The 17,304-nt window shown below is 32.6% G+C and overlaps 1 protein-coding gene across 1 annotated transcript in view; it reads left to right on the top strand.

Annotated features, from left to right (window-relative positions):
* Window positions 1-17,304, top strand: part of LOC127732830 (uncharacterized) — a 127,376-nt gene that overhangs the window by 8,218 nt on the left and 101,854 nt on the right. Inside the window, exons 3-9 of the mRNA XM_052242010.1 lie at window positions 662-1,000; window positions 1,305-1,457; window positions 7,717-7,824; window positions 12,535-12,861; window positions 13,184-13,348; window positions 14,077-14,118; window positions 16,010-16,063. Of these exons, the coding sequence (XP_052097970.1) occupies window positions 662-1,000; window positions 1,305-1,457; window positions 7,717-7,824; window positions 12,535-12,861; window positions 13,184-13,348; window positions 14,077-14,118; window positions 16,010-16,063 (1,188 nt within the window). The remainder of the gene's footprint in view (window positions 1-661; window positions 1,001-1,304; window positions 1,458-7,716; window positions 7,825-12,534; window positions 12,862-13,183; window positions 13,349-14,076; window positions 14,119-16,009; window positions 16,064-17,304) is intronic.

Below are 17,304 nucleotides of genomic sequence, written 5' to 3'. Positions count from 1 at the left end.
GTAGCAGCTGCAAGCTCTTGAATACCAAATGAATTGGGAAATGTATATCCCATATGCAGGTGAAGTTGGTATATTCCTGCTAAGATAGGGGATTTACAATTTTAAAATTGAAATTGTCTTATTTGTCATATATTCTGGTGAGATGACCGCTTATATCAAATTCAAAGCATAAGTCTACACATTAGGCTAGGGAAGCCGTGCCTGTTGTTTCCTTAATTTCTAGTTCTAGGGAATTTATTTATAGATCCCAGTCAGAAAAGTTTGGATTGTAAATGGAAAGAACCTCATTAATATATCTGAATATGAATTTAAAGGATATGGGTAAAAGACTTCAAGAGTACTTGAATATGCCATACTTTATTACGTTGTATCACATGATGTTATAAAGAACTGTTGATTAAGCTTTTTATATAAACACTTTAATAGCAGTTGATCGATCGAACGATAATCCAAGTAATGTTTATTATAAAACACTTATTAGAAGCAATGTAAAAAGGTTTACGGATATGATTTTTTAGACGGTTTTTTAGGTAGCTATTGTTGTTAGCCTTTAAGTTATAAGATTCCATTCTTAACTGAAGCGTATCGTGTTTATATCACTCCAAACAAATATATTTGGTTAAAGAAAATTTTATAATTTTCTATTTTCATAATTTTATAGGAGAGAAAAAAAGAAAATTAAATCTTGATGTAGATGCTATTTCTACAGCATGGGATGAAGAAAGGACAACAAGTAACTTAGATGACAAAATGCAGGCAATTACAAAACGTGCTGATAAAGATCATTATGATGACAACAAGGGATTTGTAATAGAGAAAGTAGAAAACAAATGTATACATTTGGAACTGAGTGCCTCTCCAGACGTATTCGGAAGTCCGCAAAAATTGAGAATAGCTATCAAATCTCTTATCCGTCAGTTTGTAATAGCCGGCGAACTCGATGGAAATGTTCCAGCGACTGTAAATATAAATATTACAGTGAACAGCGCACTTACAACAAGTATGTAAAGCCAGAAAACTTTTCTTTAAATACACAGTTAATCAAGTAAAAAAAACCAAAATGTATTCGTCCCTCTTGTTTTGTGTGTAGCAACTTGTATATCTTATCATTAGTAACAGCACATATCATATTTCGTAATTTCATAGAAGCAACAAGTGATATTCGAGTTAATTTCACAAAAATGTTATTCAATCTTTATGTCTTAATTGTATATTTTATTGACAACATTTATTACGTACTAAGAGGATTGCATAAGAAAATGCTGATTTAATATATGCATATAAAAGTATTGATAAATTTCCAGAAGAGAAGAATGTTGTCTATACAGTATTTAGTGAAAATGATACCTTGGACGGGTCAGATTACGATGAGAAATTGCAAATTGAACAAAAGCCACGTTTAAATGATAAAGTACCAACTGTTGAACCAGATCAACAGATAGCTTCTACTTCAGCAAGTATGTATCGCTAAACTGAAAAAGTAAGAATAGGAATAAAAATGCAATACCAACACGCCTTTGTCAGTTAAAGGGACATGAACTGTCAAATTCATGTTCACTAATTTGACTCATATTTGATTTTTAACATATTAAAATTTATATCAAAATTACATAGAGTCTAAAACAAACTATTAACAATGCATAGACTCAATAATATGTATCAATATTTCGTTTGTATTTTTGTCTAGACGCCATCTAATTAACCTTCGAGATGGCCTCCGAAGAATGCCGATGGTCATATTACCGATAAAAACATAAACATAAAAATATTAACAGACAGCGACCACGTGCAATTGATTTTTTCTTTGTCTGTTTGATTTCATATTGTAGATTGAAAAGTTTGTTTATCATCATTTTTACCTGTATAAGATGGATTTTTTGGTGGATCAAATAAGTCAATTAAATGGTTCATCCTTGTTTCAATTGTAGTGTTGACATTCCTTTCCATTTAATAGCTGAATACATGCGAAGCCCATGTCCAGCTACAGTGTAAGGGGTGAAATTGAAAGTCACATGAATACGGCTTTAATGAGGTTGATTCATTCACTTGCAAGTGAATAATTCATCAACGATTTTTCTCAGCTTATTTTGACAAAATGGATTTCAATATTTCACTTTCATTAATGATTGAAGAAAAAATATCATGTTTTAACTGTTGTTATATCTCGTAGCTAATGCCTCTTTAAAACATACGTTTAATATTATTTTATAAATAGAGTACGCAATATTTCGCTATATAAACTAGATATCAACGCGTATAGCTCTTTTTATGATTACATGGAAGTTTTTTCCTAAGATTATCTAACAAGCAGATCACATTTATCATTGTTGATCCCTTTCAAATAGACCAACAAAACAAAAAAACAAAAAATATATGGTTTGAATACCTATGAGACAACTTTCCATCAAAGTTCAAATGATGTAGAAGTTAGAAACTATAGATGATTATATAGCCGTCAACTAAAAAATAATACAGCATAAATAGCTATCAGAGCTCTCAAAATGACAAATGTTAACGATTAAAACGAGAAAACTATGTTACTAACGGCCTGATTTATGTACACAACACTAAACACAAACAAATATGTGTCCCCGGCATGACACTTCCAAGCTTATCGAGGTAGAACGTCATTGTTAGAAAAACGCCGTTAATAAACAGGATAAAAAATGAAAACTACACATTAAATAATTTCAGGCGTCCGAAGCGCTTTTCTGGATTTACCTTCATCAGGAACGTTCAAAGCCGAATATTTTAAAGCCGAGACTAAATAAGAACTGAAACCCCACAAATAGCGAAATCCATCTAAGGTCATCCATACCTGAGGGAGTTGAAACCTTATTTTCTTTATAATTTTTAAATTTATAAACTGACATTTTTAGAAAGGTTTGTAATAAATCATGTCAGTACCGACGTACTGACTACTAAGCTGATGATACCTTCGGGTCTTATAGTCCACCAGCAGAGGTATTGACCCAGTGCTGTGAAAAATGAAAACAACACGTTAAATAATGTCATGCGTCCGAAGCGCTTTCTGGATTGACTTCCACCAGGAACACCCAGAGCCGAATATTTGAAAGACGAGATAAATATTGAGATTGAATTGAATAAGTATTTGTGAAGAAGAGATAAACAAATAACCTTGGCCTCCTTTTTTTGCTGGCACTGAATTATACATATTTAAGTTCTAAAGAAATTTAACGTTATGGTTTAAAGTGAAAACTATTTGAATCTACATATAAAATTGATAAAAAAAAATCAAAATTCTCTGCTCTATAGATTTTCATAAATGAAGTCTAAATTATATCCATAATAAATGCACCGTATGAAATGTATACATGAGAACAACTACCTCGAATAGTCTCATTATGCCGGTATTCAAAAAGTCTCGTCTCATTGTTATTACAACAAATAGATCATAATAACCTGATAGAGTTTTTGGTTTCAGTATGTTCTAGATAAGTTTACAAAAAGCAGATTTTAGACAAGGTACCCTTGTAAGCCTGGAAATGGCTAGTCACATATAGTAATATAATAATGACGTTTATCTCACAATGGCGTTCCACCTCCATAATCGTGACGATTCACATATGATATTAGTTTTTTTTTGTTTTGAACTACGTTATGTCAGTTAATACCCTCGGACATGGTCCTGTCTATTCTTCTTCTTAATTGCATCTTTATTGCCAACGAAGCACCTTCTTTCTAGTATTGTAGATTTGTTTTTCACAACACAATTAATCAAAGAATTAGTTTGTCGCTTAATGAACAAAAAGACAACATTATAAATAAAGTATTTTTGATAAATCCGAGAGTTAATTTTATTCTTCCTGAATATAAAACTCTAATATGTCGCAAAAGGTGAAATTTTGTACAGTCGAAACAAAGTCAAAAGTCTTACAGGCGTGGTAGTAAAAAGAGAAGTAGCAATAGGTGAAGTATCTAATATATACAATGTATCTAATATAATGTTTGGTGTTCATTTTGTGTTATACGGAATGTAAATGAAAATTGTAGGATTTCATGATTATATATCAGCAAATTGTATTGACTTCAACTTTTCACTGTTGCATGAACATGCTGTTTTATTTCACTGATTACTATTAGACGTGTTACGAAAAGGTATATACTCGACGCTGAGGTTGACAATTTAGACTTTAAATGTGGGGACTGTGTCAAATCATTGACTATCGATTGAAACAGGTAAAATTTAATTTCAGTGATGTTAACCAGGTGCAATGTATCCTACATACTTCTTGGTTCATTAAAATTTAACAAATTTTGAATAATCATTTTCTGATAATTATCATTGCTTGTGATCATAGGATCGGAAAGGTGTATCTGTGTGCGGGGGAGGGACGATGGTTTATTAATTTCAATCTGTCACTACACTTCTGAACCTCGTCCTGAGAATGCATGAACTATTTGTCATTGGACGAAAACAAACAACAATCAATCAATCTCTGCATGCAAAACCCGTACAAAATTTTACAGTCAGGTTGATTTTTTTCGGATGTCTCCATAGGCTTCCATTGGCACTTTGGAAGTTTTTAAGCGCCAACGACGTGTTCCACGTGTACACCTGACACCCGAACGATAATTGCAATTTTATTTTTTCAAATTTATTAGGTCTTTCCACTTTTCTGTGGAAAAACCTATTGATTATGTTCTGATTATTATTTTTTTCTTCTTCCGCCACATTTTTTGTTACGGTGCTTTGTGGTTTCGCAAGATGTCGCTTAGATTTTTTTGCATGTGATATCGAACAGTTATTGCGCTTCTGAAACTGATCCTGTTTAGCTGAACACTTTTTATCGTAAGAGTTATCTCCCCAAACACTGTTTTTCATGAGTGCGCATCATCTTCGCAACCGTGAAAGTTTACGACAAAAATATTTCACTAATTTGCTCGTTATATCCTCAGGATCTTCAGAATATTTTAACCGAAGCGATCCGGAGTCTCCATATGAGAGTTATTTCTCTTTTAGTACTTTAATTAAGAAAAATGTAATTGTAACTAGTAAACCATAAGTGATAGAGACCTAGGGTCTTTTGATTTGACGTCCTTGGTCCCAAAAAAAAAATCAAGGTGAAGGTCAAAGGTTAAGGTCATGTTCTAAATTTAGATATTGGCATATATCAAATCTTTTTCGAAACTGTATTAGATGTCGACAAATAATTTTAACTAAATTGTTAGCTCCGACATGTCGTAACACATAAATCTTGGTTGAAAGGGTGCGTCGACATAAAACATGTAAAATGGAGTTTTAGCCCCTCTTATATTTAGAATTATGCGTATAGTAATATTACTCATTAACCATCTATAACAAAGATCTAGTGTCTTTTAATTTGATATCCTTGGTTTATGACCTTGAAATTGAGGTCAAGGTCATAAATAATTTTGACGTTCTAGATTTTGGCCTTTGCTTTAACTTTATATGTATGCATGATAAAGCTATAAGACTTTGTGCATTTAGTTGCAAGCCATATGACCTTGAAAAATGAACCGGAAGTGACCTTGTGTAAACCGGAAGTAGCTATTTTTTGTACTTTTTGAATGTAAAAGTATAAATACCAATATATTTTTGGAATCAGTGTCAAGTTAACTATCAAATGAAACCGGAAGTGACATTTTTCCAATCGCCAGTAACAAATTATCTCCCTTATTTAAAAAAAATTTGTGAAGAAACCATATATTTTTGGAATCAGCTATCAGTTAGATGTCATCCCACACTGGAATTGACATTTTAAACTCGATTTTGATATTTTCATATCAAGATACATGGTTTTTTTGTAAAAAGACCTTCAATTGTTCTCTGAAAAATTGGTTTTTAATTATTTCTGCTCTTGTTCTACATGCAGCTATAAGTTAATGGTACCAATGGAGAATAACGTACAGAGAACGACATGCGATATTTCTATTTTACCTAAAATGACAAAATCATGGGGGAATCTGATTTCATACGTGGCCAATTGAAGGAAGTAAATTACACTGTATAGCTTCATCCTGTTGTCCTATTAAACTGCTGCGTGTTAACCTGTTATGATTCCTATTGTCCACAAAAACCTGCTTAGGTATGCAGTAACGGTATCTGTAGTAAAATTGTGTCCTGATCTGGTTTTAAAATGGCACGAAAATTGCTGTCAATTGCCGCTAATGCTTTGTGAATTTTATGCCAACTTTTCACGTAGTTTTCGAGGATTGAAACCGTCACAAAGTGAGTGACATTTTTAACCCTTACAAGAGAAATTAAAATTCTAGTGTAAACTTTTTTTTTGTAAGTTAGAGTCAGAGAAATAAACAAAGAAAATACATTAACATGCATTAGTGTTTATATGACAAGAAGTACTTGTCTAACTGTTTGAAAGGCGGGTCAAACGGGTTAAGACAAAGGAATATATATAAGATGTCTTTTTCCAAAGATCCTCTGAGTTATTTTGTTGGGTCAAACCAGTCACATTTTGCATGGAAATAATAAGGGAAATTAATCTTTTCCTGAGTATGTTGTAACAGATTATGATATATAAAATCATTTCAAATGTCTAATAAGAGCTAGTTAGGCCCTACTAGTGGTGTCATGCTGGTCATATGTATAATAGCCAAAAATTCAAAATATGTAACCTCTGCAAAATTACCGGCAAAAAATATCCAAAATGAATCCATAAAAAAAAGTTCCACATTTTCTATGTATATACATACGTTGTGCCAATTTGATAAGCGCCTAGGTTGGGAGTTTATTACTCAAAACGGGTACCCTCTTCTCCCGCTCGCCTGCAAGTCCAACCGCCCGCCAACGATATTTCATAATATGGTATGATAAGTCGGTTATGTATTGTGTACAACCCGTCCAAAAGTTCTGACACATCTTTAATTTAAATGTTCGTCACTATTGATTTCGAAACCGCAAATATTAAAAAAAAAAGTTGCTTAAATTTTTAAGGGTTGGCTAGAGATTTTTTTTTCTCTTATCCATTACTACCTTTTCTCTGCTGTCCTTTCTGCTAAACGCTTGTCTCCTGTCAGTGTTCCAAAATATAAAAAAGAAGAAATATTATGGGGTATATCATTTTTATTCTTCACGGAATAATTATTATTGAATATTTGTTACATAAGGAATATTTATAATGAAATTATCTATGATGTTTTCAAAGGACGTTTGTTATCAGAAACACTTATACGTGAACGTCATTACTATGCAGTTTAAACACAAGATTCAGTTGACACACAAGTAATTTAAATTTTTAAATCACTTTTATGTTTTGATACGATACCCGCATTTAAAGTCTAATTTGTCAACCTCAACGTGGAGTATATACCTTTTTGTAACATGTCTATTAGAAGTGGGATGTCGCATGTTTAAATTCGGATTATAATTTTATTTGTCGTTGTCAATCTTCAAACTCTAGTTAAAATTTTTTCGTAGAAAAGGTCTTGCGCATAAGCACCTGCATCCTGTGAAAACAACTGTCAGCTATGTATTTGAACAGCACACGGTACGCCAAAGCTACTAACAATATATTATATACCAGCAGTAGTCATTTTATGGAAAGAAAATAACAGTATTGAGAAATGCTAATCCTTTGTACAATGTCATAATTACTACAACAACAACAACAACAACAACAGCAACTTCATGTGCAAGAGGATAGATAAATAATACATAATATATACTTTTGTGACAAATTGTAATTTGAGAAAAATTCAATATATGTTTTACAGAGCGGATATCAGTTCATCTAGAAAAAAATAAATTCAACTTGCAAATTAAAGGCCTTCCACACAGTTTATCAAACTCAATGGATAAGGAACACAACATGAATATTGAAGGTAAATAATTAACATTATATCAGTATACTTCTCAGTACATTAATTTCTGAAACATTAACAACGTCAGATAAGGCATTCAATGTATGTTTCGGAAATAATCTTCAAAGGATATTCTTGAAAACTGTTATTCATAAATAATTCACTGCTGCAATATTGCATACAATTTCTTTTTAACTGTATTTACGTTTGCAGCTCCTACACTTTTAGAATGTGGTTTTGGGAGCATGTTTTTTAAAATCTGTCGCATTTTTGGTGAAATTACTCCAAATGATGATTCGCATGGCTAGTGGTGCAAGTTCAGCATAAGATGTTTATTTTCTCGACGATTTTTTACCGTTATTCGATTCCCCGAATTTTTGTTTGTTACCTCAATTTGTAGCTTTTTCCCTTGACTTGATATGAGAGTTGAACAAGTTGTAACTACTGTTGTTAATGTATATACTGTTACGGTTTAGAGGGTTAGCTGTAAGATTGTACTTTTTCGGGCTACTCAGTAAACACTCTATTCTACTTTCGCGTTTGTCGTTTACTGCTAGCCAACGTGTATATAAGACATTTGATGACACTACATATACTTTTGTTGTTATTGTATGTAAATATTGTTAGTACTGTCACTGGGAATAATAATATAGAGTTCGTCTTCATTGTTTGACCAGGAGGGGGTCCATTGACTGAACGAATATTCCCACTTTCTGTCTATACTTATTCTATACGTTCCCGCTTTTTTACCTTGCTATTTTATTTACGTAAGGCCTGACTATTGTAACCGGGGCCCATACATGCTAAGAGTAAGCTTAGATAAGTCCCGTTTGCCCATTTCCCGACTCGACAGAATGTCAACATTCACAATTGCCGCCATTTGCATCACTATGTTTATTGACGTCAGTGACCTAATGACCTGAGATCAGCTTCAAATCAACACAAAGTAATTTGCCCGACATCACCATAGGGGCACGAGACTTTGGTGGGACAGAAGTATAAAAACGAGTGCACAACAGTCTTCAAAGAGACTGCGGCCCGCTACCAGGGCATTCACTCCTGATACAAATGAAATTACCAAAGCAAACCAAATGCGCCGCAGTCGATGCAACCCGTGAAACACATGAACCTTTGCTATTGTATGCATCCCCGATGGATAAATGACCCAAACCATGATTGACCTAGATGTTGTACTACGTTTACTTCGATGTTGACAAACGATTAACATACCAAAAAGGAGAGTCTACGTATATTTTACAACCTAGGTGCTTTGGTTGGTTTCCATGTGATTTATACTTGTAATAGATTTAGATATTTTGTAAATGTATTAAATTGTAAGCTAAAATAAATCTTGTTATCTGTCGACATGTAATAAGTAAGTCGATGTTAATAAGTTTCTGAGATACCATTTTTAGACCAGTGCCTTAGCTGTTTTGCGTGCTACGCCACCATTGCCTTGACCATTTTGCCAGCTACGTTACCAGTATAACTTATTTTGTAACTCGACACCAGGGTTGACAGATAGTAGAATTGACCAATAACATAGTCTCCAGTGTGTTTACCCGTAATAGTTCGTTTACTTATGAGACACAACCCCCGTCCCGTAACAATACTACTAGGTTTAAAGCTTTTACAGGAAAAGTAGAAAGATTGTTGATCTACTTAAATATATTTGATATGCACATAATATAATAATATTCATGTAATTTAGAATTACTTTTTTTCTGATACTCTATATGTTAATTATAAATATTCGTTATATGCTGACAGTGTTGACCTCGTGGAATTGTTTACGAAAGATTTGCAAGGTTTCACTTTATTCGCTAGCAAAGTATCGTTTTAAAATTGAAACGATTCATATGCAAATGTTTTATATTTATATGCAGATCATGTTGTACTCAATGTGTTTGCTATTTAAACGTGTATGCATTTTTCGTTCATGTTAAGTAGTTACTGCGGCTGAATTAAACTTTCAAATAAACATCTTAACATCCAAACCATGCGATAACCATAGGATAAACGAGTATCTTTACTATCACTTAACTTTTACTCTGTCAAATTACAGATGGTGAAAAATACGTTTCGTTATGGTATTAATTGTTTTTTCATTTCTTCAATATATATATAGCATTATTTCAGTATGCTCTTTTTGACCGGGCCCGCATTGGTAGTGCGACATCTTGCAAAGTCTAACCGAATTATTTTGCTAAGAATTCCACTTAAACCGGTGCTCGAGGACGTGTTAAATTTGCAGTGAGGTGAGGGTTTTTGTGCTTCGTGTTGAAGCTAGGCACCACTGTGATTTTGAGATGAAGAACAGCAAAGCATGCGCTGTTTCTTTGTTTTTTGTGTGTTTTTTTCTCTACAAGTGCTGATTTTATGTCATGGATGGATATCCTTTATTTTTCTATAATATTGACGGAGATTGTCCCTCTGTTGTGTCGAGGTTGTAGCAGGTGTCCCCGTGCTTGAGGTGTATGCTCCTGGATTTTTAAAGTTATGTTGCATTTATTCTTAGATAACTTCTTTTATATGTGCCACATCATTCTTTCAAAGGCCAGTTTGTTTACAATTTTAATAAGACGCACATCACCTAGTCTTGGCCCCATCACTATCAATGTAATTTTTTTCAATTTCAAGCATTTATTTGGGCGCTCTCAATGTACCGTTTTTCTCCTTATTAGACCACACTGGTTATCGGAACTTTGGAAATACCAAATTAGTTACTTCATATCTAAGAAACAGTTAATATATGCCCTCCATTTAAAATTTACTCATACCTTTTTGTATTATTCAAAATTATCAGTAAAAAGCAGTTCTAGAAGGATCAGTAGGCCTTCGCCTAGCATTGATATCTAAATTACCAGAATATATTCAAATATATAGTTTGATATTTACACATATCTTAAATATGTATTACTTTCCGGACTGTTCCTGTTCACAGGGCCCGATTTGGTGATGTTTCAATGTCTACCCAAATTATTTTGCAGAGAATTAATTCAGCTCCAATCGGTGCTAGGGGCCGTTTAAAACTTGCAGGGAGGTGATAATTTTTTTTTAGCTCCATGTTTAAGGCTTAACTGTCACTTTGATATAAAAAAAACAGCTGTTTCTTTGCTTTGTGTGTGATTTTTTGTGTCATGGATGGATATCCCATGTCTTCCGTTTTTCTATTATAATAGGTATAATGTTTAGACTAACCATATCCGAACTTTTCTGACTTGGTTCCATTAATATATCCACCAGAACTAGAAATTAAAGAAACAACAGTCACGGCTTCCTCCGCCTCATTTTTAGACTTCTACCTCGAATTTGACATACACAGTCATCTCAGTACCAGAATCTATGACAAACGAGACGATTTTAATTTTGAAATTATCAATTTCCCCCACCTTAGTAGCAATATACCAACTTCACCTGCATATGGGATATACATTTCCCAACTTATTCGGTATTCAAGAGCTTGCAGCTCCTACTCAGACTTTGTAAAACGTCACCAGTGTCTGAGCAGAAAGTTGATGAACCAGGGGTATGTCAAAGAACGTCTCGTTCTTTTTCTAAAAAAGTTCATCGGAAGGTACCAAGAACTTGTTGATAAATATTCCGTATCAACTTCACAAATAATACACGATGGTCTTGAAGTATAGATTTTGCGTACTGACGTTGTTTATCATCTTACTATCGTGTTATAGTATTCTTTTATTTATCTTTATTAATATTACTTTTACTGTTAAGTCTGTTTTTTTTGAGATATCCATTTGACGAGACTCTGTGCTTATGTATCCCGTCATACTTTGAACGACAAAATTATTTTAATTATTAATATTACTTTTACTTTTGAGTCTGTTTTTTGTGATATACATTTGACGTGAATCTGTACTTATGTATATCGTCATACATTGTACCACACAATTATTTTATTTTATTTATAAATATTACTTTTACTGTTAAGTCTGTTTTTTGTTATATCCATTTTACGTGACTCTGTATTTATGTATCCCCTCATACTTTGAACGATAAAATCATTTTATGTCTACCTGTGCGAATTTCAAACGCGCGATTTTACGCCAGTACTTAAAACCTTCCATCCTTTATGGGTGGATCTTACATAGATAAATAAAATCGTATAATATAAGCAAAACGAGGATTTTGAATTTGATGTATGCCTTTTTGTGCTTCTTCGTTACATTTGTTTGTTTTTATAGTGATTTAGATGATAACACAATGTTGACTGCTGTACCCCTTTTTTGACATTTTTACCTATTGTGTCTGTTTGTTTTGTTCACGCATCGTTGTCAATATAATGGAATTTGATGCGACTGTCATACAAATGAGAGGTTTAGCTAGCTATAAAACCAGGTTCAATCCACCATTTACCACATAAGAAAATGTCTGTACCAAGTCAGGAATATAACAGTTGTTATACATTCGTTTGATGTGATTGTTTTTTTGATTTTGCCATTTGATTGGGGACTTTCCTTTTTGAATTTTCCTCGGAGTTCAGTATTTTGTGATTTTACTTTTTATTACTTCCTATAACAAAATAAATTATACTAAGGTAGAACGCATGGAATGATTAATCTTATTATTCCAAAAATCATTAACTTTCATTTTTAAACTTTAGAAAGCCTGATCATAAACGATAAAACAGCTCATATAAATGCATAATCAAATATGATATCAATTAGAAAATCAGTAATAAAATCTATAATAATGTAAATTTTCTTGCAGAAAGTGTCGATTTCTCTGTGATATGGACCTGGCATTACACACAAAAGAAACACTCATGGGATGTTGTTTCCATAGCAGATACTATTAATAGTAAAATACAGCATCTACGCGACTGGTTCCATGTAGAGTATGCAAAAATAGATATATCTGGGAGGCTAGCTCTTCAAACAACTACAGCTAGTCATACATTTAGCTCACTTTCATCACTTGAAATGGCAGTGAAATCCTTTCTAGAAAAATTCATTGAAGTGTGTGACTTTGAAAAATACATTGAAGAAGAGCAAATGATTAAACTCGATGTGACATGCCAGTTAAATGAGGATAATGGTACGTAATTACTACAATTAAAAAATGTACAGAAATAATGAATTTACTTTAGCTTACAGACGAAATATGCAACTTAAAGGACAATAGAAATCTTTAGAAGTATTCGAAAAAAAAACAATTGCAGGATAATTCATATTATATATAGTAGCTTAGTTTTCGTAAACAATGTATTGATTTACTTTTATGAATGTTAAACATGTGTTAAAGTCGATTTTAGTTATACTTAGTACTATACCTTGAACTATTACGTCTCCTTTCCCAGTAGATTTTATCGATTTACCATAATGCATTTTCATTTGATCGCTCTTTTTAAAATTGGTAGACGATAATCCCGAAATTAGGAGAGAAGAAATGGAAAAGCCAGTTGATACAATACTTACATGTGACGACTGTAAGAAAGATTTGATATGCCTTGTGTGCAAAACCAGTAAGAGCTTGATATCAAGATTGAATGATAAACTGCAAGAGCAAAGGAACACTATCATGAGTGAGTTTATGTGTATACAGTAATGTAAAAAGTACAGTAACCCATGCGTCAAAACGGAAATTCAATTTGGTTTTTATTAATTAGAATAATTTCAATAATATTGAAATAATTTCTCATCAAATACATCTAAGTAAAAAGTTTAATATAATATTGTGCCTTAAATATGTTTAATTGTGCTAATAGCTTCATACCTTGAGCGTACAAAGTAAGTAATGTATGCGCTCTCATCAATGAATTTCAATTCATTTAGCCTAGTACACTAGTTACACATCAAAAACAAATGGTGTCTAGGTTTAAATCTTTCTATGGTATTATACTATTTATGCACACATTTCAAATTATCAGATGTAAACATCAACATAACGGCATTTCCCTTTAAAAATATAGTACTCAGTTTAGTTGTTATTATTCAGAATGTTGATAAGCTGTATTGCGTATTATTTACAGGCTGGTAGGTATTTTAATCGTATACTTAACAGAGTACTCCTATTTTGAAAATGTTCATTCCATGAAGGCATGTTGTGCCATGATCTGATATTATTGAAAAACAATGTATTGTATTATTGACATTTTTTACCCTTTTAAAGGCTTTCAATTGAGCCTGTTTTTATCAAAGAATGCGATAGTAATGAGCGATATACATTGGATGGAACTAATGTAGTGCATGTTTGCATTTAGATGTTGTTACGTTTACAATTTCATATTACTATTTTTTCATTTACATGAAGGATTACAAAGACGCATGTCGACATTTGGAGAATGGAATGAAGGTAAATTTCTTAATTTATTTTAAAGTAATTTGAAGGCATCATATGATAATCGTTTGTTGTCAGTTGTTTCTAAAGAATTTGTTCTGTAACTCGATTCTTCAAATGATAAATCATCAAATAAATCGAAGTAAAACGTTTAATATCATACTGTTGTCCCCAAAATATGTGTATATATGAAACTGTTTCATTCATTTCATGTTTAAAATTGAGAATGGAAATGGGGAATGTGTCAAAGAGACAACAACCCGACCTTAGAGCAGACAACAGCCGAAAGCCACCAATGGGTCTTCAATGTAGCGAGAAACTCCCGCACCCGAAGGCGTCCTTCAGCTGGCCCCTAAACAAATATGTATACTAGTTCAGTGATAATGGACGTCATATTAAACTCCAAATTATACATAGGAAACTAAAATTAAAAATGATACAAGACTAACAAAAGCCAGAGGCTCCTGACTTGGGACAGGCGCAAAAATGCGGCGGGGTTAAACATGTTTTTTGAGATTTCAGCCATCCCCCTATACCTCTAGCCAATGTAGAAAAAACAAACGCACAACCGTACGTACAGTAAAACTCAGTATAAGAGAAGTCCGAGTCCGATGTCAGAATAGGAAACAAAAGAAAGTAAACAAAATGACAATATTATATAAATAACAACAGACTACTAGCAGTTACTAACATGCCAGCTCCAGACCTCAATTAAACTGATTAAAAGATTATGTCTTCATCATATGAATATCAGGCACAATCCCTCCTGTTAGGGGTTTAGTATTATACCGTCATAAAATATATGATAAGAACATAACCCGTGTCATGCCAACAACTGGTTTTAGAATAAATGTGTTAATTCCGATGCAAAGACCCTATAAGTGAATTAATATTAAAGCCAAAATATGCAATCTTTAATGACCTGACAACAGTATCGTAACTATATCCCTTCTTAATAAGTCTGTTTAAAGGTTTAGTTAGCTTTTGAGGTGAATACTGACATGTTTGTGCTTTGTAAAGAATATTACCATAAAAGATTGGATGTGAAATACCCGAACGTATAAGATATCTGCATGTTGAGTTATATTTACGAATGATGTCCTTATACCGATGATAAAATTTAGTAAATGTTTTGACTAGTTTATGATATCGAAAACCCTGTTGTAATAATTTTCAGTAATACATAAATTTCTCTCGCTAAAATCTAATACGTTGTTACATACACGAGCGAATCGTACAAGTTGAGATATATAAACACCATAAGATGGTGACAAGGGAACGTCACCATCTAAAAATGGATAATTAACGATAGGAAATGAAAAATCATCTCTTTTATCATAAATTTTTGTATTAAGCTTCCCGTTAATGATATAGATATCAAGATCGAGGAAAGGACAGTGGTCATTGTTGGTATTAGCTTTATTTAAAGTAAGTTCAACAGGATAAATTTCTTTAGTATACACACTGAAGTCGCCATTATTGAGAGCCAATATATCATCCAAATATCTAAAAGTATTGTTAAATTTTTGTATCAGATGTTGTTTCGATGGGTCTTTGCTGATTTTAGTCATTAATTGTAACTCATAACAATACAAAAACAGGTCCGCAATAAGTGGTGCACAGTTAGTCCCTATTGGAATTCCGATAACTTGACGATATACGGAATCTCCAAAGCGAACAAAAATGTTATCAAGTAAAAATTCAAGGGCAGATATAGTATCAAAGCATGTCCAATTGCCTTTATTCTCAAATCTTAAGCTTATAAGAAAATCTTTGTATGCAATATTAAATACACTCGGCAATGTGCTTTAATTAATTAAGTCGCGTCCAATTTTTGTTCAGTAATAAATTTATATTTTAAAATATATTATCTGAAAAAAATGAGTTATATAATGTATAATTTCAGGTTTTGCTGATGATGTCTTTTCATCGGACGACGAAACAGAGGATTTGGATTTTGGTAAATATGCTGCAAGAAATCTTTGCCTATTCATTATTCAACAAACATTTTTTTCATTATAAAAAAAAAGTATATAAAGTGTTTTTAAATCACAGTAAACTTTGACAAAATGAATAAAAATCACAAAAGAGATAATTAACAGTGCCAAGGTCACTAATAATAAACTAAAGATTGAATTGCTAAAATCAAATTAAAACAACAGAGGATTACCTGAAATTGTTAATTAAGAGAATGTGAACTTGTTTAGATTCATTCAGCCTTCGTGGTACCGGTGGTAGTTCAAAACATGTACATACGAAACAATCTGAAAAAGAGTATAAACGAAATAAATGATGATAAAATCTGGATTTTACAATTACAAATTATGTTTAAACAGATATTCTATAATGGTCATAACAATCTCGAAGGCGTCCATAAAGACTGCAAGTATGTAGTTGATGCTTTAAATCAAAGATATTCCTGCGAAAAACGTGTATTTCAATAGCAAAACTGTGTCAGTGAAGTCTTAATATGTAGCATTCAATTTGGTACAGCTGGAAGATTTATACTCAATTGTAAGGTTGCGTTTGCTTTTTGTTACCAAATCCTGAAATTTCATTAAAAGACAACCATAATTGGAAGCCATTTCGTTTTTCGTAATGATTTTTTTCGAAACCTTTATGGTTAATATTTTATTACTGATGTCCCGTAGGTGTCTGTTTAGATCTTGTAGTCATACGGTTTAATTTTGTAGTCCATTTTTTTTAAACAATCTGCAATCAATTCCATCACCATGCCTAATATATCATGTACTGTGTTACAACTCTAGATTCTACTGACGTGAAAATGTAACACTAGACCACCGAAAGTTGAATTATTAGTTCAGTGTAGGTGGCCGAGTTATCTAGAGCGATGGACACAGTGCAGGTGGTGTTGTCTCGATATCCCAATAGGATGAGTTCGAATCCTGGCAAGGGAAGAACAAAAATTTGCTTCCGAAAATTTGCAGATTCAATATTGTTGTGCTGATATTTAGAGTAGTTATATAAGAATTTAGACTTGTTTATATTTGTTCGTTTGGGCTTGTATTATATTTGCTTTCGGATGTATATAATCCATTCATCTATATTCAAGAGTCTATCCTAAATTGAGGTAAATTATGTTGCCTTCATAATACCGTTTCGATTCCTAACATCACTGAAGAGACATTAATTGTCGAAATCCGGATATGATGTATCAAGTTTTGCAACTCATGTGTGCGG

Source organism: Mytilus californianus, unplaced genomic scaffold (genome assembly GCF_021869535.1).
Source record: "Mytilus californianus isolate M0D057914Y unplaced genomic scaffold, xbMytCali1.0.p SCAF_29, whole genome shotgun sequence".
Classification (NCBI taxonomy): domain Eukaryota; kingdom Metazoa; phylum Mollusca; class Bivalvia; order Mytilida; family Mytilidae; genus Mytilus; species Mytilus californianus.
This window is presented reverse-complemented; position numbering and strand designations above follow the sequence as displayed.